This window comes from Phyllostomus discolor, chromosome 4, assembly GCF_004126475.2.
Source record: "Phyllostomus discolor isolate MPI-MPIP mPhyDis1 chromosome 4, mPhyDis1.pri.v3, whole genome shotgun sequence".
Classification (NCBI taxonomy): Eukaryota; Metazoa; Chordata; class Mammalia; order Chiroptera; family Phyllostomidae; genus Phyllostomus; species Phyllostomus discolor.
In genome coordinates this window covers 42,189,055-42,215,911 of record NC_040906.2, presented here as the reverse complement: position 1 = coordinate 42,215,911, position 26,857 = coordinate 42,189,055, and the positions used below count along the sequence as shown (strand labels likewise).

At 39.4% G+C, this 26,857-nt stretch overlaps 1 protein-coding gene across 1 annotated transcript in view; it reads right to left on the bottom strand.

Moving 5' to 3' along the window:
* FRZB (frizzled related protein) overlaps window positions 1–21,228 on the bottom strand; it is a 30,789-nt gene extending 9,561 nt beyond the window's left edge. Inside the window, exons 1-3 of the mRNA XM_028509960.2 lie at window positions 20,134–21,228; window positions 12,389–12,436; window positions 405–470 (exon numbers count right to left, since the gene is read on the bottom strand). Of these exons, the coding sequence (XP_028365761.1) occupies window positions 405–470; window positions 12,389–12,436; window positions 20,134–20,611 (592 nt within the window). The 5' untranslated portion in view covers window positions 20,612–21,228. The remainder of the gene's footprint in view (window positions 1–404; window positions 471–12,388; window positions 12,437–20,133) is intronic.
* Window positions 21,229–26,857: the final 5,629 nt, after the last annotated feature.

The window sequence follows — 26,857 nt, the reverse complement described above, 5'->3', positions numbered from 1 at the left end:
TAAGAATCTTGCACATATCAGATATTTTAATTATTTGGAACAGGTGTGCTCTTAAAAGTTATCCTTGTTTATTTGTTTGGTTTTTTAAAATTTTACTTATTTATTTTTAGAGATAAGGAAAGGAAGGGAGAAAAAGAGGAAGAAAAATATCAATGTGTGGTTGTCTCTCATTTGCACCCTCTACTGGGGACCTGGCTTGCATGTGCCCTGACTGGGAGTTGAACAGGCAACCCTTTAGTATGCAGGCCAGCACTCAATCCACTGAGCCACACCAGCTAGGGTCTTTATTTGTCTTTAAGTCTTATTCTTGAACTGCTCTACTAACTTACACACACACACACACACACACACACACACCTTTCTCAATACAGCACTTCATAGGTCAACCATGAAGTTGTCCTTACCATAGTTGTAATTGTTTCGGAAATACGTCTTCTGTGTAGCTCTAATAGGCTTACATTTACAGCGTTCTGAAAAATAGAACATTTTACATATAAACAAAATTCAATATTAGCTTTCACTTATTTATTCACACTTTTTGGTTGATTAAGTCCAATTTAGTGTTGAGAAGGTTGTTGCTGACTCTATGTGATAGATCTTTCTCTAGAATTACATTCATATTTATTCTATCTATATAGACCTTTTTCAATATCAGTAGGCTCATAAGTTTCCACTTTCTAACAAACCACCCAAATCCTGAGGAAATACTCTTCACCATCTTGAGGAGAACATGACCCCTGAATCCAGAGAGAGGATGCTTAAGTGCTTATGGAAGTAGAATCAATGCCTAGGGACAGGCAACTTTCTACTTATGCTCAGGTAACTGGTTTACCCCTCCGAATACCACCTGCATTCATGCACACTTTACAGACTACACAGCATTCCTCCAAATACTAGTTCCTGGATCTAACAGCAACGCAGTGAGATATGCACGCACTATTACAACCGAATGAACTCAGTAAAGTTTTTGAGAAGAGAGGTCATGAGCCCCTTCATAGGCTGAATAGCTGCTATTTAATTCAGTGGTATTTTTATGTTTAGTGAAGTAAATTACTATATGCATAGTTTGAAATGAGAAGCTTCATGTTTTTTAAGTATCTGGTGAATAGTGACCAGAACACATTTACATGTAATACAGGTATATGTCATAGAAGTTCTAATTATCTCAAAATGTTTTTTATATAGGGCAAATCATTTAACATCCTGGAAAGTGCATTACTATATTATATACAGAATACTTAGCTAAAAACTTACATGTCATATTTGCATCATAACCATAGTAGGTAGTTAGTCATTAAAGTAGATGTAAGAACAAGAATAATACACAATTATCTTAGAAAACATTTTAGTTTGTGTAAAGATTCCTTTAAAATAGTGTCCCTGAGAAAGCTTTATTAAAAGTAAAATGGTATATGTTTCTTCTACTTTGACACAGAAAAAGAAAAAAAGAACACAGGAATCACAAAAACAAAGCCAACAAAAATATTTTGTTTAAAACGTGTTTTATATTAGCATAGAAACCGATAAAAGGCAGAAATTTTTGTTGACCACATGATACTATGTTTTCAAATCAAAATAAATTTTCACTTCAGTCAGTTACAGACAACATGCTTTAAAGTGGCAGCCCCAAGGAGAACAGCACCTGTACTATCAGCTTTTAAGTTCTAGAAATAAGCACCTCCACTGGGCGCAGGTGCTGCTCTACAAAGCAAAGGCAGCAGCAACTGCTGTTCTCGCCCACAAGGGAGGTAAGAAACTTCTCATTGCTACACATAGCATTTCCCCTGTCCTGCGGATAATTTTTCACACACAATTCCTGCAGAATAAATATTTCAAGCCAATAAATAATGGGTAACATAAGAACTGGTTGCTATTTTAAAGAAGATTTCTTCAATAATAACTTTCTTAGCAAAACATTTGTGTTCCTATTTAAAAGAAAATGGAAAGTTACCTAGCTCTACTGTATAGTTTTATTTTGTACAGGAACATTACACATTTTTTGAAGGGAGATTCTTGAGATAAGACTATTTCTGAAGATTTACAAATCCTCACACATCTAGGGAAAGGGCTTGTGCTTTTCTGCCATGTAAAAACAGATATCTACTTCTCAAAAATAATGCATGTAGATCAATTACTATACATTTGTAATTCTTCAGAAATTTGCACATGCTCTAATAAAAAACTCTTGGCAAAAATATACCATCACTGGACTGAGTCTAATATGATGTCATTATCATATAACTTTTCATAAATCATAAACAAATAGGTTACATAAAACTTCCCAAGCAGAGATTTTTCAAAAATTTTATCATAAAGTGATTTAGGAAGATTTTAAGTAAGTATTTACATAACTATATATACACAGCTACATATACACAGCTAGACCATTTCCTAATAGCTAATGAGCTAAGCAACAATACTCTTGGGACAAAATTTTGTTCATCCTCAATGCACTTACTTCTGCTGGTCTCGGAAGTGGCAATGCTGTAACATAGATGTGGCTCCTTCCATGCTCCAATCTGTAGCTCTTGCTATAATCAATGATCTGTCTAGTTGCAGTAACTAGCAGCTCAGTGAAATAAATGGGTAATAAGGAGTGGAATTTTATGACTACAAGGTTCAAATATGGAAGAACTTCCTTTCACTTATTTATGCTAGCTAACCCAAACATATTCATGAAAAGCGTGCCCCAGACCAATGGATCCAGAGGATTATCCTTCTTCTAAGGTTTACTCACATTCATATATATTTCCCAAGAGCCCAAGAACTGGGAAATTGCCAAGAATCATGGAGGGATACACTGCATATATTACTTATTACATTTTTTGTACCTGAAACTCTAAATCAGATTGTAGCAGCTTCTTTTTTTTTTCCTACCAACAGTTGATTTCCTGGACTTTTTATTGGACCACCAGTATTACCATCATTTCTACTTTAATTCACCAATAACTTTGGTAATAGTCTTCCTCTCCAGCTTTTAAATTTTATGGTGGCAAAATAAAATCTATTGGTTTGCTTGCATTTGACTGTTGAGAAGAAAAGCCTGTAAAGAAATTGCCTCCGTGTTTTTATCTAAGGGGAAAATATGAAAAAGGAGCTGGCAGCAACAAAATAAGAAGTGTCAAAGAGTTCTTCAAATGTGGGGAAGGTTTTAATATTAGCAACTCATTCACCTCGGAGTCTAGGATTAACTAGAACACTGGACTTGTGGAACAGTGTGCCCTTCTATACCCCACAGGCACCAGTGGGCCATGACCAGAAACTGTCTTCAGCAGCTCTCCTTCATGTCCTTTTGGACACTCCCCTGAAATAAGTGATCCCCCGCTTCTCTGCTAATGAAATTGAAGACTGTTTATCATCCTACTACAAGAATGGGCTTATCACCCCAGCACAAATATGAGTTTGCAAAACTAACATGCCCAGAGCTCCACAGACCTTGGTCTGCACTGCAGGGGAGATGCCTGAGAGGAAAGTGGTCACATCCTTTATTTAGTTTTCTGCTCATAAAAATCAGCTCATTTATTGGAAACACATAAAGATAATATTATTTTAAAGGGTCATATGGTTTTACAAGCTCTGAAGAATTATAAGTACCCAAAACAATAGTAAAATTTGAGTCTCACTGGACCTTCAGTATTTAATGCAACCTTGTCTGAGTTCAAGCTGGAGTGTGACATGACTTTCAAACTAACCCTGACCTTTGTTTGCAACTGACTTCTCTTGGGTGTCATTTAAAGCTGTAAGGCTATAATTAAGTTTGTGCGATTTCAAAACTCCTATAACCTCTTGTGTACCATGACTTCAGAATACTACTATGGATGAATCAATAGTTTTCTGCTTTTTAAGGAAAGGACCTTAGATCTGTGCCCAGGATTTATTGTCCAAAAGTAGGGGGTGGGGGGGAGAAGAAAATACAACTCTATTTATGTTATAATTCCCACTGCAATTCTCTTAAGACTGACTCTTTCTACTCTGATCAGAATTTAAATAATTTTAATTTGCACCAAATACACTCACTATATGTTTTATATCCTGGCACTTGACTGTAGAAGCCCCCCTTGTTCTCTTTGCCTCCATTTTAAGACACAATGGAGCAGACCACAAATTTTAAAACAGATGTAAAAATAAATTTGTTTGTTCAAAACTCTATATCCTTAACTATTTGACTTCTTTACTAAGATCCAGATCTATATTTTTAACTGCCTGTAAGAGGTGTCCATAGCATGCCCTCAAGTAATTTTAAACATATGTCAATTTCCATCCCACCATGAACTTGTCTTTCTCCTACGGAGACAGTCTCTTCTGATGCTACAACCCGGGTAGCATCAGAAGCATGAACCATGTCCATGTTTCTCTAAATATAAAAAGGGAAAGGAAAAAAGAACTAACACTGGTTGAGCGCTTTCAGACACTTACATGTTAATTCATTCTATAAATATTTGTGGAGTATCTGCTACTAGGCATGTAAGACACCTGGTAGATAGACAATGCAGAATAAGATATTAAACAAATAATTAGACCTAAAATCACTTATCTTCATATGTGATGAATGCTATTAAAGAAAAGTACAATGTCCAAAGAGAATATGTAACTTGATCTAAACTAGGCTGGTTTTCCAAGTCTTCTGAGGAAATAACATTGAAGCTTTAAACCTAAAAGATGACTTGTAGTTATCCAGGCAGGAACAACACTTTAACATGTAAGGCAGCAAAGAAGTTCATAAAGGAGGCTGAGAGGGAGCATCCAGTGACGGAGACTGAAAAGGCTGAAGGAAGAGGGTGTTCCAAGAGAAGGGGAAAGCAGAGTTGTGCATCAAAAGACCCTCTAAGCTCAACTGAGTTAAGAGAGAGAAGTGTCCATTAAATTCAATAAACAAGGAGAAGAGATGACTCTGAAAGAAAGGGGAGACAAGGACTTTGAAAGTCAGAAGGACACTTCACCCACTCTACAGGGAAAGAAAGGAGAGAGAGGACGAGATACTGACAAATTCATATATCTGTTGGTGAGATGATGAGAAGATTTCTTCTGATGGCTTTTACTTTCTCCTTGAGGGATGAAGTGACGTCATCAGCTGTGAGGAATGAAGGGCCAAGAAAAGACCAGGTATGGAAGTAAGTATAAGTGAGAAGAAAGATATAAAAAGTTATTTCATTAAGTAGAAAGACAAACTTTTTTAGAGAATAAAAGTAGGATTGATAGGCAGTATTAATAGTGTGTCTTAATTTTATCTTGAACTTAAAGTGAAACCAGTCACCCCAATTGAGTTATTTTCTCTGGCAACTAGAGCTGGGACTTTGCCAGGTGAATATGGCAGGAAAAAAAAGGAAAAGCAAGGGAATGGAGGGTATTTTCAAGAGAATGATTATTACAGTCCACCATGAAACCTCAGGCAGACAGGGAACTTAGTGCTGAACAGATAAGTAGGCAATCTAAAAGATTTTGAGCAAATGTGCTGGAATGAAATGAAATGGTAGGCAGAGTATGGGATACTTGAAATGTACACTAGAGCTGGCACTGCTGCCTGATAGCAAAGTCCAGAATGTGCCCATGGACATGGACAGCTGAGCTGAACAGACAAACAGGTTCACGAAGTGAAGTCAACACATAGATGGATGATCTACTTTATCATCATCAACAAATGGCAACAGAAATGAGTGCCATCATGGAATGCATTCCAAAAGCTCTTAATGGAATGTGGGCAATACCACATTTGGCCTTCCAGAAGCTCAGTTCCACCACTCTTCCAGAAGCAGAGATTGTAAAATATGCCTAGATTTCACCCCTAAGACCACCTTCCTTCTTACCAAAATTGCGAGTCATGAAATGAACACTTTATTGAAATATAGAAGATCTCATTCCTAGGGCATAAAATAAAACATAGAACCCTAGTGTTCTAATCTCAATGATGAAAGACATTTTAATGAACAACAATGCATCTCCTGCAGAAATAGAAACCAAGTAGATCTATCTATACTACAAAGTAAATAGATGAGGTCTGTCCAGAAGGTATCCAGCCATTTCATATGAAAAATAATGACATTCATTGAAGAAGATACAAAATACAAGAAACATTTGTCCAAAAACAAAATACATTGTCCTATGTACAATGACACCTCAGATCCTTTTAAAGTAGGCAGCCTGGGACCTCACACAGTTCCAATCACCATCAGCTGCCCTGTCATATTTTCCTGAATCTCATCAATGGTCTGAAATATTTTCCCTCCAAAAGGTAATTTTAGTTTTGGGAAAAGCCAGAAGTCACAGGGCACCAAATCTGGGGTGTAGAAAGGCTGAGTCACCTGGGAGATTTGAAGTTTCACCAAAAAACTCTGCATGGGACATGATGCAAGAGCAGGCACATTTGCCATGATGATGCTGCCAATCACCAGTTGCCCGCAGCTGTGGCCCTCTGAATCATCTGAATAGTTTCCATGGAAGAATGTTCAAGCTTAACACAAAATTTGATGCAGATTTGTTGCTCTACTTGCTCAGTCATTTTGAATGTGACAGCCACATAGTACACATGCTCATTCAATAGCATCTACTGTCCCCACTGACTAGTACAGTGAAGTCATCATTCCAGTATACACATTCCAGTCCACTCTCCTTGGCTGCCATGTTACATCAATGTTACACAAACTGTTCTTGTTATATTAACAATGGCTTGACTTTTTCCAGGCAGACCTCATATACTACTTAAGTATACTACTGCAGAAGGGTCCAGAAAACACCATGGTTAAAAGTATTGACTTTTATTGTCAGACACAGCTGGGTGTGAGTCCAGGATCCACCCCTTGCTATTTATGTGACCTTTAATATCTAAAAAGTGGCATCATGTAAAGTCACTGGGATAATTAAATGAGATAATATACATGAAATACTTATCACAGTGCCTGGCACACCATACCCCATAAATGTCAGATCTCATCATGCACAAGATTTATTCAGATTCCTAATCCATCATTTATAAAGATTATCTAATGAGTACGAGAAGTAATATTTTTCCAAGTTCCTTGCCACCTACAGAACTATGGTACCTACCAAAAGTAAGCAAAACAATCAGATTTTCTCCATAGTGCCTGATTCTGCTATTTTGATTCAGGTAGACCATGCTAATTTCTGTCTTGATGTAAAGAGTCCACTTGAACTATCATGTACATATCCAAAATCTGGAAGGTCAAGTTTAGCAAGCTCAAATGACCATACATGTGATCATTCTAATGATATTATAATGCTGGAGAATAGTACTGAGTAATCACTCACTGAACTGAATGTTAGCTATTATTAGTAATAATATATAAACAAACCAAAAAGACCTGAAGATAATTTATGCAAATTCAAAGCAATAATTTTCTAACAAAAAAAATCATCTAGAAGCTTGAAAATGAAAATTTGCTGAATTTTTTCCCAGAGATAGGAACTTTTAATTTATTTATATAACATTTAGTTTTGGGGGGAACTACCTAATAAAGGATAGAATTTAGAAATTATATTGGTATTATGCCCACACAAGGGCATACTATTACACAATAAAAAAAAAAGAATAAAGTGATATACAGGACTAAACAAATAAATCTGGAACACATTAAGCAAAAATAAAAACAGCCAGAGTAAGAACTGTGTATTCCCTTTACACATGTCTGAAAACAGGCAATATTGAGCTACAGCAGCAATGCCTAGCCTTTCCCATCTCACAGCACACATACACTAATGACTAAAATTCTGCAGCACACCAAAAATATATTTTTTGCCATGTGACAAAATAGGTATAATTTTGATTCATTCACACCAGATGGTTATTGTTGTATTGCTTGTTGTCATTTTTTTATTTGACAACCCAAGCGAAATGAGGTCAGTGCGCTTGACTAAATAGTCAGGTATTGCCTGCTTTAAAAATTCTTGTGGCCCACCAGTGGGCTGTGGTACACTGGTTGAAAATCACTGATCTATGGTAATAAAGATCAGAACTATGCTTGCCTCACAAAATGGTGATTGGGCAGAAGAGAATTCTCAAGGGTGATGGAAATATGCTTTATCTTGATCTGGATGATAGTTACGTGGATGTATTCATTTGTCCAGATTTAATGCATTTTACCATAAGTAAATTATACCTCAATAAAGTATCATTAATGTAAAATTCATATAGGGTATTTCTTTCCTTTTCTTTCTATAAATTGAAGTGTTATAACTTAGCAGCTGTTCATTATGTGTTTATATAATATTATGTATTCCCTAAACATAGACCTCGGGCAAAGAATATCAAATTAGATCTTACTTTGAATTACAGCAATATGTGGAAATACAGTGAAGTTGATTGGTGAAACTGGGTAATATAATAAGGTTTTAAAAATTAAAACTAACATTTGCTCAATTTAGCTAAAAGAGTAATCTCAAGTATTGTAATAAAGGGTCTCAATTCATAGTTATTTATACTTTGTAAAAGGGAATTGCTTAAGATCGAGAGGACTATTAATAAGAAAAAGAAAATTACATTAATAAGAAAAAGGAAATTTAGTTTACTCCTTTAGGATTTATGTCTTTGGAAAATATAAGTAAACTGCCTTTCACAAAATGCTTGGATCCAAGAGTCACTCAGGAGATACAAAATATAAAGAGTAAATGCAGTTTGCCCATTTTCACTTGTGAAATCTGAAGTGTGGTGTTTTGTGATATACTCTAAAGATGTCAATTGACAAAAAAAATAAAGTGGCATTCACAGTCTTTTAGAACATAATGTTTCTACTCAGTCCCAAGCACACAGAAAAGAGGTGGGAGACAAGGAAAGTGCCTTCAGCTGCTCACTCTTTCGTCCCACATCCTTGGCATGGAGGATGCTTGGAATGAGGAGGTGGGTGTTATATTTTTGATGAACGGTAAGGTGAATGAAGTTTCAGTGCTGGGGACCTGGGAAAACAATGGTGCCACATACTCAAAAAAGGAAGTTGCGAGGAGGAAATGTATCATGAAAAGATAACTTTTTAGTTAGACATGTGTTATTTGGAGTACCAATGGGTACCGAGGTAGAAGTGCTTATGGAGGAGAAGTGTGGTCCTCCACCTGAGACTGTGATCAGAACGAGAGTCACAGGGTGATGATTTGGCCTCTGTGGCTGGATGAACTCCAAAGGGAAGAAAGCACTGTTAAGGAGCAGGGAGCAGAAGGCAAGCACAGAAACTTGGGGAATGCCCACAGCTTGGGGTCAGGAGGAGAGCCAGGACAATATGGGTAATAGCTCAGAGAGGAGAATGCTTAGGAATAAGAATTGGCCAAAAGTGTCAAATACTGCAAAACAAAAAAATATATGAATATACTTATATATGTGTACATATATATATGCCTCTGTAAAATTATAAAAACACTCCTTTTATCTATTCTAATTTTGTCTCCAGTAAAGGGCAGATGTTTTCCCAAGTCATTTCAGCCTCTACAGTCAGTAAACATTTCTACCACAGAGGAAAAATAACCTGGATTCCTTCCCAAAATTAGTAGGAAGTCAAAAGGGCAGGAAAAAAGTTTGGAGAAGGAAAGAGAAGATGAATCTTACTACCCAAGTTAGGTAGGCATAGGACATGGCACCAGAGGGCGTGGCTAGGGCACACCTGGCAGGTGCTCAGCAGCTGCCGCTTGCTCGGCTGCCCAGGGGAGTTTCTCTGAAGTACGTTTGAAATAGGGCTGCGAAGAGGTGAGTGAAAACACTGGGAGAGCACCCAACTTACACTAGGGGGTACTGCTGATGTGTCTCTAATTTGAAAATACTGGGGTGGGCAAGGATAGGTTTATAGTTGATTGCATAGACAATAGGATGGTTAATAAATAATAATACAAGAATAACTCTGTGTCATGTTCTCACAACTGTAAACCTACTCTTGCCCTCCCCACACAGCACAAGAGAACCTGGAGGTCAATTCAGTTATGTAATCTGGTCATGGTCATATAATTAATTAGTGTCAAAATTTACCAACTATATTTCCTCTCTGGAAAAATTTGTGTTTTTCAACTATAAAAGCTCATAAATTGGTTGCCATCACAAAGTAGAAAACCATGAGGATTCTTTTTCAGGATTATTTTAATAAAATTATATATTTTCATTGCACCATTTGATTACCTGCTTTAATTTTCTGTGTTGATTTGACAGCCCCAGTGACTCAGTGGAACAGAACGAAAATTGTTTTTCTCCATATTCCAAGTTACGGAGACGAGAGAGGGTGTATTCCTTATTATGGTAGTGGGTTACAGCAGTCATACACACTCACAAGTTGGAAGTTGCACAGACAAAATTATCATTTCCAAAATAAGTAAATTGTTAAGCTCAAAGCTTTGAGGCACAGGGCAAATTAACGGGAGTGAAAGAATTTCTTTTCCAAATTCCAGACCGAAACAGCTTGACACTTTTGAAAGAGGGGTTATGTGAGTTAAAATGCTTTTATGTCTTCCTCATTTCCTGTTTTATCATAATCAGCCTCAGCTGTTACATTACTCCGAACAGTATAGAATTTTGACTGTGAACATTGTATTTTCTTTTCAGAATATGTGACTGTATTTTCACAAGCAGAATAAGCTTGGTTTTGTTTTTTAGTTTGTTTTTCATCACTCCCATTATATTAGAAAACAGGAAAACATTTAAAACAGAAGAATAGTAAACACTGAACCCAAGAACACTACATTCACTCTAAGCAGTCTTATACATTGAACCATCTTTGTGTGTTATTTATAGTGTTGTTGATGCCTTCTCTGTTTCACACGCTGACGTGCTAAATTATTCTAACCATAGATTCGGGACAAACTGATAGCACATACAAGCCCTTGGCTAGAAATTTTGATTTACCAAATTTACTATTACACAAATGAGTTTTTTGGTTTATTTGGACCAAATATAATAGTCAGAGTGATCCCTAAAATAGAGCTGTGGCTCAACACTAGTGAAATTTTAAAAGATAAATGTTTGTTGGAATGCCTTTGGCAGACATTGTCTCAGCTCAAACACTTATCACTCCAGTAAGAGTCCGTGGAAATCAACAGTGAAAACTGCTCCAACCTAATGAGAATAGATGTTTCAAGCTTATTTACAAACTTAGTAAATTAATTTTAATTTTTAATGTTTATAAGTTTTATAAATCTTATATTATTTTCTGCTTCCATCCTGCAAGGCAGGACATCCAAACCCAAATCAATACAAATTACTAGAGGAAAGTGAATAGAAGTATTATATAAAAACTAATTTTAATTACAATGTTCTTAAAGAAACAAATGCAGCATTATTCATAGAAACAAAACTAGAAACAACCCAAATATCTAGGAACATTAGAATGAGTAAAGTGCCATATATTCATGATAGAATACAATGAAAATTTAAAAGTACTGCTCCACACACCATAATAAAGAGCAAAGGAAGTCACACACACACATGCACACAAAAATACATGTATACTGTAGGATGCCGTTCATACAAGCTCAAAATTGGGCAAAATTAGTATATGCTGTTAGAATTCCTGCTGGTAGTTGTCTTTGGGAAGAAGCATGGGAGCAATGATGGAAGACGCACAGGGAGGGTGCTGGTACATCTTGGTCTGTGTGCTGGTTAGATAATAGTATTTAGAGTGACTTCGTGAAATGTCACTGAGCTGCATGCTCTCATGATTTGTGATCTTTCTGTACATATGTCATACCTCATTTTCAAGTTTATTTTATAATATGAAGTAGACTTCATCATGTCTTTCCCACTGAATACAGTTATAAAACCTAAAAAGAATGCATAAAGTCACAACTTAAGGACTCTGAAAAGTAAATAGTATAGCAGGAAGATTGAGGAAGAAGACCAGTACTATCAAGCTGGTAACGGGTTCAACAAATGGTAACACATCTAAGAAATAAAATATTCAGCAATTAAATGAGTGGACTATTGATATACGCAACAACTTGGAGGAATCTCAAAGGCATATGCTGAGTTTTAAAAAAAGCCAATCTCAAAGAGGTACATGTTGTATCATTTCATTTATATGACATTCTCAAAAAAGACAAAACTATAGCGATGGAGAATAGATCAGTGATCACCATGGAGAGAGAAGTTTGTAGTTATAAACAGATAGCTTGAGGAAGTTTTTATTGAGTGAAGGAACTGTCCTGTATGCTGATTGTAACAGTGGTTACACAAGTCTGTACATGCATTAAAATTCACAGAATTCATAGAAGTTATAGGATTTTTAATGACCAAAAGGTCAATTTTATTAAATGCTAAATTTTTAAATAAAATTAACATAAGTAAAAATAATTTTTATAAGCTTACTATAAAATATAGGATACAAATGTCCCCAAATAAGATGAGTTTCTAGGTTATATCAAAGGTTAATATGTATACAAATGAAAACCAGGAAGACAGTAACATACTCACCACTGCTTGCTCCTCTACAGTTTCCGTTACTAGAATCCATAGGAAAATCTGAAAAGCGATAGAATAAATAATCATGACAAATTCATTGTTATTTTAAGAATTTTCACATAAAGTTCTACTTCAGTCATAGATATTATTTAGATAAGAATGCGGATATCTCAAGAAAGTAGATTCTTATTTGCGTCAAGAGGCTCGCACTCTATCATTTATAGGTCAAATAAAGACCTATTCCTTCATGTGAATGAAAGATAATGTATTTTTGTGAATCCTCATCAACTGTGTATAAAATTTCAGGATTTAATAAACAAAGTTTGTGAATTATGAGCACACTACACATGTTAGGCACTCGCCCAACACTTATCTTGTGATGCCTAAGAGAACCAAACACACCTCCTCCATAAATAGATGTATCACACTTTAACGGAATACATTTAAATTCTTAGCACTTAAGGAAAAAACACTCAGAAAGCATTCTCGTGCTCTTTGCTAACTATAGATTAAACAGTTCTTGAGCAAAAAGGAAGCCTACCATCCAAGGATTACTGAAACCAGTGCAAATAGATGTGGTACTTGGAAATTGCCATTCATTCTTCACAATCCCATAATTACAGAAAATGTAATGATAAGTGGTAATAATACAAAGTTCTGTGATCTAATTAAGAAAGCAGTCTCTAATGAATAACACTGAGTGTCTCAACAAAGCCCCATGCTGAGAGATTCTGTACCTACCTTTATATTCTTGTTGACACTTCAAATCAGTACTTTCCTTTTCCTTTTTTTTAAAGATTTTATTTATTTAATTCTAGAGATAGGGGAAGGGAGGGAGAAAGAGAGGAAGAGAAACAGCAACGTGTGGTTTCCGTTCATGTGCCCCCACCTGGGGATGTGGCCCACAACTCAGGCATGTGCCCTGACTGGGAATCGAACTGGTGACCCTTCGGTTCACAGGCTGGAACTCAATCCACTGCACCATCCAGCCAGAGATCTCTGTCCTTTTTCTTCATAGATCATATCATGAATAAATTTTAAAAGGAGGTGTTAATACGATTTTAGGACAACACCCAAAATTACATTTAATGAATTATTTTCCCAGGCTTAATAATCATTAGCTGGTATTTAAAAAGCTATATCCAACCCGGCTAGTGTAGCTCAGTGGATTGAGTATGGGCCTATGAACCAAAGAGCTGACAGTTTGATTCCTAGTCAGGGCACATGCCTGGGTTGCAGGGCAGGTCCCCAGGAGGGGGACCCATGAGAGGGAACTACACATTAATGTTTCTCTCCCTCTCTTTTTCCCTCCCTTCCCATCTGTCTAAAAATAAATCAATAAAATCTTTTTAAAAAAGACTTTAAAAAATATAAAGCTATATCCAAGGAAAAATAGCAACCACCAAATAAATAAATAAATAAGCAGGCAACAAATACTTGATTCTAAAACATTTGGTTCAACTCAGTCATATACTATGAATTTAATGACTTTTATTCTATTCAGGGACTTCATTCATAATAAATGTATCCAGGTATTAAAGTAATGTGCCAATGGTTTTTCCATTCCTGAGTAAGTCCAATAATCATGTGATGATATACACATAATTTAAATGATCTCTCTGTAAATGAAAAAAATCACATTAATCCACATTTTAAATTATTGTGTAGTGTTAAAAGGTTGAAATAAAAATGAAAAATAAAGTTCTTCTCTTGGAAAAGAAAACCACTTTGATATAGCTGAATCCAGGAGAGTAGTTTTCTTCTTTCATGCTTATTCACAGTAAAATGTTTCTATATTTTTAAGTGCTTAGAAGTCAGTAATTATAATTACAAAAGAGAAAAAAACAAAACTTCCTGATCATAAATGACTCAAAAAATGTTTGTAGAAAGTTAAACTTAGAAATTCTAACAAAATCATCCTCAGCTAAAACAGTACATATTATCAGTTGGTTTTCTGCCCCAGGTATTTCTAGTAGGGGTCATACAGATTTCCAGAAGAACAGTCTTTAAAGAAGCTGAGGAAGGTAGAAAGGTTTCTCCAGGTAGAGAATACAGCACATGCAAAGGTATGGGGGTCAGAAACTACAGTGCACCCTCATCAAAGGTCCTCAAGTTTTCCAGTGTGGCTAAAATAGTGGTGTACGCTGACCAAAATGAAGCTAGAGAGCGAAGAAGGGATGAGATCATGAAGGCTAGAGGCAGACAAGAATTTTAAGCAATGGATTTGCACTTCAGAAGAATCACCTGGTTGGGTTAGGAGGGGCAACATTGGAAGTGAGTCAACTATCATCTTATGGCCAGAACCCCTGTGACAAATGGTGAGTTCCAAACTAAGAAAGTAGCAGTAAAGGAGGGCAAGAACTGGATTCTGAGTAGATTCACTAGCACTATTGAATGGAAGGGATGAGGAAGAGGGTAGAAGCAAGGCTGACTCTCAGTCCTGGAGTGTGAGTGTGGAAGTGCCCATAGCAATATAGAAAATACTAGAAAAGAATCAGCCTGTGAGGGAAAGGGAATGATGAATTTACTCTGGAGCCAGCTGAGACTGAAGGGCTGAGGGATGGATGGGAAAACATGGAAAGTGTGTTCTCTGATATCTCAAAAGAGGTAGTTATATCTTATCTCTTGAAATCCCTTGTGCAGTGGAAACTAAACCACAAATTTTGAATTCTGGTCTTTTTCCAGGTTAGTGACATGCAGGACATTCCTCTCCTGTGACGGTGGGCAGCACTGAGCCACAGCACCCAGTTGGAAATCATGAGGGTAAACAACTGATACTCTGAAGTGCACTCTGTGGCCAGCACTTTTTGGCCAGTGTGCCCAGAATGCATTTAGGGTAGGCTAGCCTAGGCTATGATGTTCACTTGTTAAATGCATTAAGTGCATTTCTGACTGACAATATTTTCAATTTACTCTAGGTATATCAGATTATAACTCAATCATAAGTTGAAGAGCACCTCTATATAAATGGGCTTTCAAAATACAATGATAAAAATACCCTATTAGCCCTGGCTGGTGTGGCTCAGTGGACTGAGTGTCGGCCTGCAAACCAAACGGCTGCTGGTTCAATTCTGAGTCAGGGCACATGCCTGGGTTGTGGACCAAGTCCCTAGTTGGGGGCATACGAGAGACTACAAGTATCTCTCACACATCGATATTTCTCTCCTTCTCTTTCTCCCTCCTTTCCCCTCTTTCTAAAAATGAAGTCTAACATTTTTTTAATTTTTAAAAAACACCCCATTAACTGCAATCTGATGATCAAAAGACAGGTTCTCTCTAAAGTGAGGAATCATCTCTTTCTTCATAAGAGAACAAGTATAATGTAGCATGAGTTCTGGTTTGAATCTTCTTTTCCTTAGCTTTATGAACTTGGACAAGTCACTTAACTTCTCTATTTGCTTCAGCTTTCATTTCTGCAAAATGGAAGTAATAGTACCCACCATGTAGTTATTATGATAAATAAATTAATTAATATGCATAATGCACTTAAAACAGCACCTAGAACATCTGAAGTGTCATTAGTTCTTACTCTGTTGCTGCTAATGATCACTGTCCTGAGGATGATATGTTTTCTCCCCAATCATGCTGTTAGGACACATTTTATTGTGCTTTACTGTTTACCAATCACTTTGTATGAGTATTTCTTTTGTTCTTTACAATCCCCAATGTCAGTGTCAAATGACTTGCTCAAGATACAACATTAATGGCAAATCTGGAATTCCAGCTAAGGGTTTACAACTCTTGAGCTGTGATTTTCTTCAAATAGAGAAATACAGCCACTTCTTAATTTACTCTACACATTCATATGGTGGCTCATGATGTCCTCTTGTTATACATCTAGTAGGAAGAGAAAGGCCAAATATAACAGTCAACTTTGCTATTTATAGCAACAACTATTTGGAAGTTTGTCAGGAACAAGATAAAAAATGAATTATTAAAATAAGATTTGGTGACCACTGATCACCATAATCTGAAGTTTGCTGTAAATTAAATAACACTCTGAGATATTCTTCCCTTTTCCATCTAGGGTGCCTTTCAATATTTTACATGATGAAGGAACCTTAAAATCATGTTTTCTCTCCAGTTTTAATCTAAAATTTCCATTTCTCCTTTTCAGTCCATGTTCCTCCTATCACACCAAATAAGTCTTCCTTCTTAGCATTTGGCCCCTCAAATATTTGTAGACCAGGGCTAAAGAAAAGGCTGCCTGTTCCTCAGAGAGTGGAGAAATGATTAAACAGCGGCTCATGCATGTGAAAGTTGGCCCAGCTCTGCCAGGCGAGACAGGGCCCAGAGAAACGTGTTGAGTAAGAGCTGGGGTGACAAGTTAACACTACCACGGAGACCAGCAGTGACTGAGGAGTGATTATAAAGCCCTTGGCATGGTAAGCCATGGGTGTTGTATAAATAGTCGTTAAATATCATACCATAAATTTTCTTAAATACATGATTTCTAAGTTTCTCAGATAAACTATTTGTAACTAACAGACATCCATCAGACTCATTCCCTTTTCCTGTTCTTCCCAAAGGAATCTGTGCTAGAGCCTGAGGTCCAGGTCAATTTGTAAGAAAGAAATATTAAGCTTATGTATCAGAAGAAGATCTGCTTTTCTAGTCAGGTCCCACTGTGCAGCTTGTTTTCTAGAGCTGAACTGATCAACGTTCTATCTACAATGACCGACATGCCATTTCAAAAAAAAAATGAACAAAAAAGTTGGTCATTTGCTATATAACAATGATAATCATACTAAAACTACTATAGCAGCAACAGCAGTTTGTTAAGGGCCAAGAACCAGGTAATATACATGCTGTTTAATTTCACCTTCACCACGCCCACCAGATGTCGACAGTATTACCCCCATGTTACAGGTCAGAAAACTTTGAATCAGGAAGGTTATTTATTTATGGTAACAGTTGACATGAACCAGAATCAAGATTCAACCATTGGTCTGCCCATACTCTTTACTCACCATACAATATAAAGATTTGCCTAAAAGTCTTAATTCACTGGCTGAATGACTAAGTTGGACTGATAAAATTCTCAGACAAAGCAGTCCTGCATGGAGCCATAACCATATAGTAAATGTAAAATGTGGAAAAACAATAAATTACATGTGAATGTATTAGTAGTGGTCAGGATGTGATCTTTTCTTTATAAATACATGACATGCTCTTAGTATTTCAAAAGCAAAAAGCTGTTTGAAGCAATACTGCATTTCAATAAGACTTGCTTTGTAAAATGTACTAAACTTGTTTGTGGAGTCATACTGCTCTAGGAGGAAACAAACCCAGGTGAATGATAGGATTTTAAAAAATCTTCTTGGCATTGAAGGAATGTGAAAGCTGGTCCCGTTTTATTCACCAAGACCTTATTTTCATAGTCAGCTGGATTCTAGTCAGAAGACATAGGGACTCTGTTCATACCTGGAGAAAGGGGGGTGGGGAAACCCAGGCTCATGAACTATCATATCCCACTGAACCAAGGAGTATATTTGTGTCGTAAATTAAACTGGCCACATGTAGTGGTTCCTAAGCAATTCCAGGTGCCTGACAGTTTGACCCAGGACAGGGAATGTAATTTTCAGAAAGCTGGCCTTGGAAGCCAAGGGGACCCTTCAGGCTAGAATCCACCCCTCCATTCCCCATCCCCAAAACCTCTTCAGCTCCCTCCTGCTACAACAGTCTGATTCACACTGAAGTTAAAAACAAGGGGTGGAGGGGGGAGAAAAACCATGACTAAAATATGGTTCCAGCTGCCTCTTACCCCTACTTATCCTTCTAGCAAGGATGCTGTCAGCAAAGCAGATATTATGTCATTTTAAAGCAGCTCAGAAATCAGGTCCCATGGACTGACAAATTGTTTCCATGCATGTCCTATTTATTTAAGTGTTTCAATGAGGCAATTGTTCTGTGTTTGGTCCACAATGATAGGTAACTCAGGGACACTTAAGGCAACTGCTTCCCATCCATATTGACTATGGCTTTTGAGAGCCATTAGCCTTGCCAAACCTCTCTCATTTGAGGGCCAACTCTGAGAGGTTTCAGAGGAAGTCTTCTCCTTTAAGGGGAGGAATGCATTTCAGTGTGAACCATAGGCACCTCATTCCTAGACCCTGGCCTAAGATGAACACCAGCATTTAACTGATTCTAAGTACCTGGCAGCCCAGGGCAGCAACTCACTGAGCTCTTCCCAAGTCTGTACAGCCTGTGATACTAGTGAGTTCAAAGTCTCAAGAGTGTTCTTTCAGTTCAAAGATTAATAACAAATTCATTTCTTCTGATTATTTCATACAACCAGTTCTTGGTTCTTGATTAAAGTCAAGAAGACAATAGGTATATTCAAAGAGTGACAACTAAGTGAGGTGACCATCAAAAAGCTCTTGAAATGTTTCTGTTCAGTTTCACTTGTGCAGCTACTTGTACAAGTACTTTTCCCCTCCCCACTCTTTGTATTAAGTGGGTAATATGCACAAAAAGCAATTTTCAAATCCGTTCCCTGACAACCAAAAACTATGAGCTAGAAATGGGCTGAGGACATGACCTCAGGCTGAGCACCCTGAGATACTCAAGAAATGAACAGAGATGGAGGCAGTCAAGTCCTCACATTCAAGGATAGAGCTGATCTGGGAAGGGTATAAAAGAGGACCAATCATAAAAGACCAGGTTTATTTCTTAAGTATATGAAGCGTGAAATTTGAGTCTGGGTTAGTTGCTAGGTATGATACTGAGTTAGAATTAAATGGAACATAATGAACTACGTTTAGTTGGGGTCTTAAGAGTTAGGACTGTCATAATGAGACCAAACACTAGCAAGAAAACAACTTGTAGTTGATTCCATTAAATGTAGAACTGCAATAAAGTTTTATGGTAGGGGAAGATTGAAATGAATGTGTGGATGTGTGGCTGAAGTACACATAGAGAAAGAGCATGAAATAAGGCACTAAAGACAAATTACTTGCAGAGTATAAGAGTGGGATAAGAGGTGAGATTAAAAATAACATTACATGAGTGTGCGATGATCACACGCCTTAAATATAACTCCTTTCATCCATATGTCATTTACGAAATGACTTGAAGGCATGTGGGAATGTGAAATGCACCCAGCAATTTCACTCTGCCAGCTCTGTGGCTGGAGCAAGTCACAGAAGCTAATTAGCAGTGCATAGCAATGTTTCACAGCTGTTTCAGTCTGGAATGGAAGAACAATTTATCTCATTGAAAGGAGAGGGAAATTTAAGGTGAAGGTAATTGCTCAAATTGGATTTTGAGCAAACACATACCATTAACATCTGTGGGTCAGAGTAAGGTTACTGAAATTATCTTGGCATTTTTAATGATTAGAAGAAAATGGTGTTTTCACCATACAATCTTGACAAGCATCTAAAACTTTACAGATACGGAAAATGGGTGATCTAGAAAGCAAGAGGTTCAGACTAGAAAGCTCAGTGATTGTAAACAAATAAAACAAGAAAAGAGCATAACCGTACAAGATCTGGTTATTTCCCCATGCGAAGAGTGGAAAGTGAAGGGTCAGTGTTGAATGGAAGTGTGATGGGGGTGAAATAAACTTTAGAGAAACATATCACCTATTGGAAGACGGTGCATCCCATGGGAAAGGTGATGAGGAGAAAGGAAAAAAAGGATAGATCCAGAGAAGTTTTCTGAAAAGACAGGCTTAGAGAATAAAAGTTAGTAGGAAGGACTCCAAGAAGTAAGCAGGCGGTGAGACTGGGGAGAGGCCGGGCAAGGTCACTCACCCGCTCCGTCCGCGGTGACGATGGCCTCGGGAGAGATGCACACGCCGCGGTCGTACACCGGCAGCTCCTCGCAAGCCAGGCTCTCGGGCCACGAGTGACGGTACTTGATGAGGATGGGCTCACAGCCCTGCCGGGCCCGCTCGCACACAGACTTGCAGGGCTTGATGGGTTCGTGCTGGAAGTCAATGGTGCAGATGGGCGCGTACATGGCACAGAGGAAGAAGAGCAGGTCGGGGCTGCAGTGGGTGCCCAGCAGACCTTCGAATTGCTCGATGGCCAGGATAGCGTTGGCCTGGGTGCTGTGGTGCAGGTGGTTGGGCATCTTGGTCATGTTCCAGGGCAGGGACTTGCACAGGGGGATGCGGACGGGCTCACAGGCTGCAGCCTGGGCTCCGGGCACGCGGAGCAGGCAGACGGCAGCCAGGGCGAGCAGCCCGGCCCGCAGCAGCAGCATCCCTCCCGGGCTGCCGCAGACCATGATCCCGGCAGGATGGGGCAGGGTGCAGGGGTGCCAAGCACGCCGAGAGGCCCGCGCCGCCGTCTCCTCCTCCCCACTGGAACTGGACACAATGATCTGGGAGCTTCTCCTCCCCCGGCAATCTCACGGCTTCCTAGGATCAAATTCCCCCAATGGGGTCCCACGAGCTCCGCCGAGCCCCAGCCGCCGCCCCTGCTGCTGCTGCTCCTGCCGCTCCGACTGCCCTGTCCCGACGTCTAAGCCTTCTGGGGCAGCATCATCTATTTATTTCTCGTCCCCTCTGGCGGAAACATCAGACTTCGCAGATGAATCGGATGAGAGGGGAACAAGAGGAAGCGAGGGAGAAATCAAAACAAAAGTGCAATTCAAGTGAGGTAGTTGTGGTTCTGGGGCGTCACATCCCCGGGATTACAAGAAGGTGCGAAAAGCACCTCCAAAATGAGGAGGACGGGGCGGAGGGAGTGTGGGGAGAGAGGAAGGAAAGGAAAGAAGGGAAACCAGAGGGAAGAGTCTCCTGATGGAGGAAGAGGTGCAGTAAGAGCTGAGCCCAAAAATCCCTTTTTCGCTGTGACCTGCAGCAGCTGCAGCGACCCGGTCGGCCGGAGGGGCAGACGAGGGGCTGACGAGAGGTCTGCGCCTCGGACCCGCAAGTCTGAACTTTGCTACCTCCTGGCCGGAGAGGCAGCTCCCACCCCCGGTGAGACCCAGCCCTGCAACGCCTGCCCCCCCTTCCCAGGAAGTAAAGGATCTGGGGAGAGAAGGTCCCTGGTTGGAGGCGGAGGGGAGGGAAGCCTTGAGAAGCAGTGAGCACGCGATAACCCAAGACAACTGGGACTTGAGACCTGCACCTCTCCCCACCCCCACAGTGCGGAGCCGCCCCGGCAGGCTCGGAAGAAGAACCTCCAAGCCCACACTCAGGGGCCCTCCCCAGATCTCCACTGAGGAGTCTCCCCTTTTCGCCACTTAGGAACCCACCTAGCCCCTCTCTCCCTGGTAACGCAAACTGCAGCTTTATCTCTGTGATCACCAGAGCTCTGCAGAGAGTCAGACGAGGGGGAAGGGGGAGGAAGAGACTTGAGCCAAGCCAGTTTAAACGTCCGAGTTGCAGAAAACATGGACCCTTGTGGCAATGGTGAGGCCTTCACCCAGAGCTCCTGACTGCAGAAGTCTGCATTTTGAGTAACTTAATGGAGGGAAATTGCCTTTCATTAAAAAAAGAAGAAGAAGAAATGCTGTACATAATTGCAAATAAGCCACCAGAAGACCAAAAGCAAGGAAACATTTCTTCCTTTTAATTTTTTTTCTTTGCCCTGCAGACAGAACTTTCGAGTTTTGCTTTTGAAGCTTAGGAAGGAAAACTAACTGCTTTAAAGTACTTGGACATTTTTTTTTCTTGATTTTACTCACTGAAATAAAATGGCACTTATTATTTGACTCTCCTCACCAACAATTTCACCTAACACTTGAGAAAAATGTGTAGGAAAAGCACACCACACGTAATAATGATGATGATGATGCCAATAAAAGCCTTTCCGTCCAAATGAGTTGAGTCTAGAGAAGAAAATAGAAAACAGATCCCCTCCTGGTCTAATTCCTGCCACTAATGAGCCACCTCTCCCTCCCCCGCTTTCAGGTCCTATTGTAAATGGAATGACCTGCAGAGGCCCCTGCACCCTGCCTTTTCAGTGGGAAACCACTGAGCAGAAGGATTACAGAATGTCAGAAAACACAGCCCTCATTGAGAGGAGAAGGAAACAACCCCTAAAACAAAACTGGAAGTCACCTTTGCTCTTCTACATCATTGAAATATTTTGCTGCTTTAATCCATCCGTTTCTCAGTCAATGATAAGCAGTAAAAGCATGCCCCCCACCACGCACGGTTTTCAGAACACACAGTGAGATGCCAGTTTCCATTCCTCAGCCCTGACCTCACAGCACTTAGGCAATGTTAGTGCTAACCTGAGATGATGAGGTTTTATCTCTAAAATGACCATAAATGGCAAGTGTGCCTGCAGTAAAATTCTTCAGAAGGAAGTTTGTTCCACTTAAGAGGAAAAAAGCAAAAAACAAAACAAAACAACAATAGATGGTGGAGAGGGAATTCCTTAGTTTCCAAACTTTGCCTGGCCTACAATTATGTAGTGTCGTTTTAAAAAAGAAAGGCAAAAATTATATAAATGAATTAGATGAAAAACTATGTAGCAAGTAAAATTCAGGGGGGAATTTTTTAAACAGTCAATATTAGAACATTTTGGGACTAATCTGTATTAAGGAAAAGTAGGTGGGATTTTCAGTAAATTGGAAGAAGTGAGGGATAAGTATAATAGATTCTTCACTAAATATGTTTTTCTGTTATCTTTTTTTAAAAGATTTTATTTAGTTTTAGACAGAGGGGAAGGGAGGGAGAAAGAAAGGAAGAGAAATACCAATGTGTGGTTGATTCTCAAGTGGCCCTTACTGGGGACCTAGCCTGCAACCCAGGCATGTGCCCTGACTGGGAATCAAACCAGTGACCCTTTGGTTCGCAGCCCACACTCAATCCACTGAGCTACACCAGCCAGGGCTGTTCTCCTGTTATCATAAATCTTAGTAGTATTTTTGTAAAAAATGAGCCAATTGTCTTAATGTTTCTCCAACTATCTGCACTCAAGTCTGTTTTTCTTCCTCTGCACGAAAGTCAGTTTTCCCCTTTGTTTTAGCACATCCCCTCACAACTCTTCTTTAACCCAAAATTGTCCTTATCAAAACCACAAATAAGTTTCAGTGCCTCCCAGAAGTCTTTTTGTTCAATTTTCTAGTGTCCCTTGAACACTTTTCATTTTTGCAAATTATTCCATAGCATCTGTCAATTTATTGCTTCAAAAACCTTTATTCCTTATTCATCTGGGTGTGCTCTGCTTCCCTTAACAGCATGCATGTCTTACCGGAGAGAATTTGTCTTCTATTGTGTTTCTTTTGAAATGGGCATTTGAGAAATGTCGGCTGATGGAATTTGAAATGCAATATTTTAAATGTTAAATATACATGTCTTAAAGAGATGTAAAATCAAACCGAGTAAATAGTGATAGCTAAGTTTGGCCAATAAGCCGTATGGTCATGAAGAAAACACAACTCAAATATGTCACACAGTTTCCACTAATGGATGAGCCATAATCTTCAAAAATGAGGGCCTTCAAACAGGCCCACATTGAGAGGAAACTGAGGATGGATGAAACCTGGTGTCCCAGAGGAAAGGGGTCATAGGGAATCTGTTTCTCTGATGTTCTAGTGTATGCAGTTTGGTTTAACCGACAGAACACTGATCTTTGTATAAAACTGCACCTGGGTCACAGGAAAGATAGCTGATTGATTGCTTTAGGTATTTCTCCATGTCTGGTGGACACTTCAAAGTAGGTAACTGGCAGAAAACACACAAGGAGCTGGAGAAGTGGAGTGACATTTTGATGGAAATATTAACTCTGATCTTTTAGAAGTCACTTTTTAGAACTAAGGATGAAAAATCAAAGAGTTTTAGGCAGATTTTATATTTGAGAAATTTGTCTAGGTGGCATATGCAAATTATTAGTATAACAATATCTTGCTGAAAAAAACATCTTATGGAGACTAGATTCCAGGACCTGGAAGGGCTCTCCAAGGTATATATGCCATCAGTCCCTTCCAGGGTACTTCAGAGTAAACATGGTGAACCTAGCTCTCAAAAAGCTGTGGTGCAGCACCTGCCTAGCATCTGGTTGGCACTATGGGTCAGTTCTGTGCTCCACATCTGCTCAGGAAGTACCCCCCAACCCAGTCATGGCCAACCAGTTTTCTTAGAATGCATCATAGCACCATAGTCAGTGGCAGTTCATTTAACTTCCTAACAGGAGTTCCTGTAATAATATAAAGAAAAGATCTTGCCCTAGCTGGGTAGCTCAGTTGTTTGGAGGATCATCCTGTACACTAGAAGGTTGTGGGTTCAATTCCTTGGCCAGAGCACATACCTAGGTTGCAGATTCTAGCTTGGTCAGGCTAAGTTTGAGAGGCAACCAATCAATGCTTCTCTCTCACATTGGTTTCTTTATTTCCAAAATTTGAATTTGACCAATTAAAACAATTTTTTGCAATGTCTTATTTTGTAAATAATTTCAATATGAACATTTTTCATCTGTTTAAACATACTTTAAACTTACCCCTGGTTTGTGCATGTAAGACTATCCATCCACATGTGTCCTATAAAAAAATGTGCTTATATCCCTACAACCAGGGCTTACAGGTGAAATAATTAACAATTAGCCCAGCATGGGCATGGATCAGTCAGAATGAGTGTGGCCAGTGCCATTCTGTTCCAACTGAGGGCCAGACATAGGTACCCAGGGAGCAGGGGAACCAGTGTTTATTGGGTAGCTAGTATATGTGAGGCACACACAAGATCTGTCCAGAAACAGTCCAGCCATTGTTAATATAAGAGACTGGTTTGCGCAACATTGATGTAAACTGGCAGCCAAGGAGAATGGACTGGAATGAGCATGTGTGAACAATGACATCACCGTACTAGTCAGTGGGGGCGGTAAGCACCACTGAGTGAGCGTGTTTACTGTGTACTGTGTGGCTATTGCAGTCAAATTGACTGAGTGAGTAGAGTGATGAATCTGCATCAAATTTTGCGTTAAGCTTGAACATTCCTCTGCCTGAACTATTTGGATGACTCAGAAGGATTTCAGGGATGATGAAATGAGAGCAGCACAAATAAAAGTGTGGCACAGATGCTTCAAAGATGGTCAGGAGTCTGTTGAAAGTGATCCATGTTCAGGAAGACTTGCAATGAGCAGAACACCTGAGAATGTTGAACGTGTACAGGCTGCAGTCCACAAATATCAGCAACTGACAGTGCGAGAACTAGAAGCTGATCGGGGGATTCCAAAAACTACTGTGTCTGAGATTTTGACCCAGGATCTTGGCATGAAACATGCCGTGGCAAAATGTGTGCTGCAGTTGCTAATGACTTGACTCAAACCACTACCAGTGAACCACATTTCCTCAAGAAGGTCATAACCAGAGATAAATTGTGGAAGTACGGCTATGATCCAGAAATGAAGACCCAGTTTTCCCAATGGAAGTCACCTGGTTCTTCACACCCAAAGAAGGCAGAGCAAAGTCACAGCAAGATCAAGGCCACGTTAACTGTGTTTTTGATTGGGAAAGTGTTGTCCAAACCAAGTATGCCCCTCCAGACCAAATAATTAATAAGGAGGACTACCTTAATGTTCTTCATCAGTTGAGAGATGCAATATGACAAAAACAGCTGTAGCCATGGGCAACTGGTGATTGGCAGCTTCGGCATAACAACACGCCTGCTCATGCATCACATCTTGTGCAGAAACTTTTTTTGGTAAAACATCAAATCACCCAGGTGAGTCAGCTTCTATGCAGCCCAGATTTGGCACCCTGTGACTTCTGGCTTTTCCCAAAACTAAAATCACCTTTGAAAGGGAAGAGATTTCAGACTGTTGATGAGGTTCAGAAAAATACACAGGGCAACTGATGGCAATTCCAACAAAGGATTTTGCAGTGTTTTGAACAGTGGAAGAGATGCAGGGAGAGCTGTGTGAGGTCCCAAGGTGCCTACTTTGAAGGGGGCTGAGGCATCACTGTCCTATGTACAATGTTTCCTGTGTCTTGTATCTTCAATAAATGTCTCTATTTTTCATATTAAATGGCTGGATACCTTCTGGACAGGCCTCGTAAACTGCACAAGGCTTTGCGGGAGGCACTAGTTTTAAAGATGAAGAAACTGAGGCTCAGAGGAATGAAACAATCTCCCAAAGTTCTCATAGCTAACTTAGGGCCTATCAGAAATGGAATTTGAATCCATGCTCTTTTCACAGTTCCGACAAGCTGTTCTTCGCTGGCTGAAAGGAACTGGGAACGGGAACACCCAGGGGCTTTCTGTGAGCCTGGGCCTTGGCCGGGACTGCAACCACACTGAGTGTCAGGCACTGGCTCTGCGTGCCCAGGAATAGCATACAAAGCCTTGCATTTCGAATGGGGAGACCTTCCTGCTGCATGACCCCTACTGAGCTGCTCTGTGGACCTGGTAATTCCTCCAGTTTCAATTTAAGAAAATCTTACCTTTCCAGTCTCCAGGCAAGCTAATAAAAGCTTCCCTCCTGTCAGCTACGTCAACATTAGGGCAGTGACTGACAAACTGTAGTGTGCAACAGAATCCCTTGTAGGGCTTCTGAAGACACAGATTGCTGGGTCTGGGGT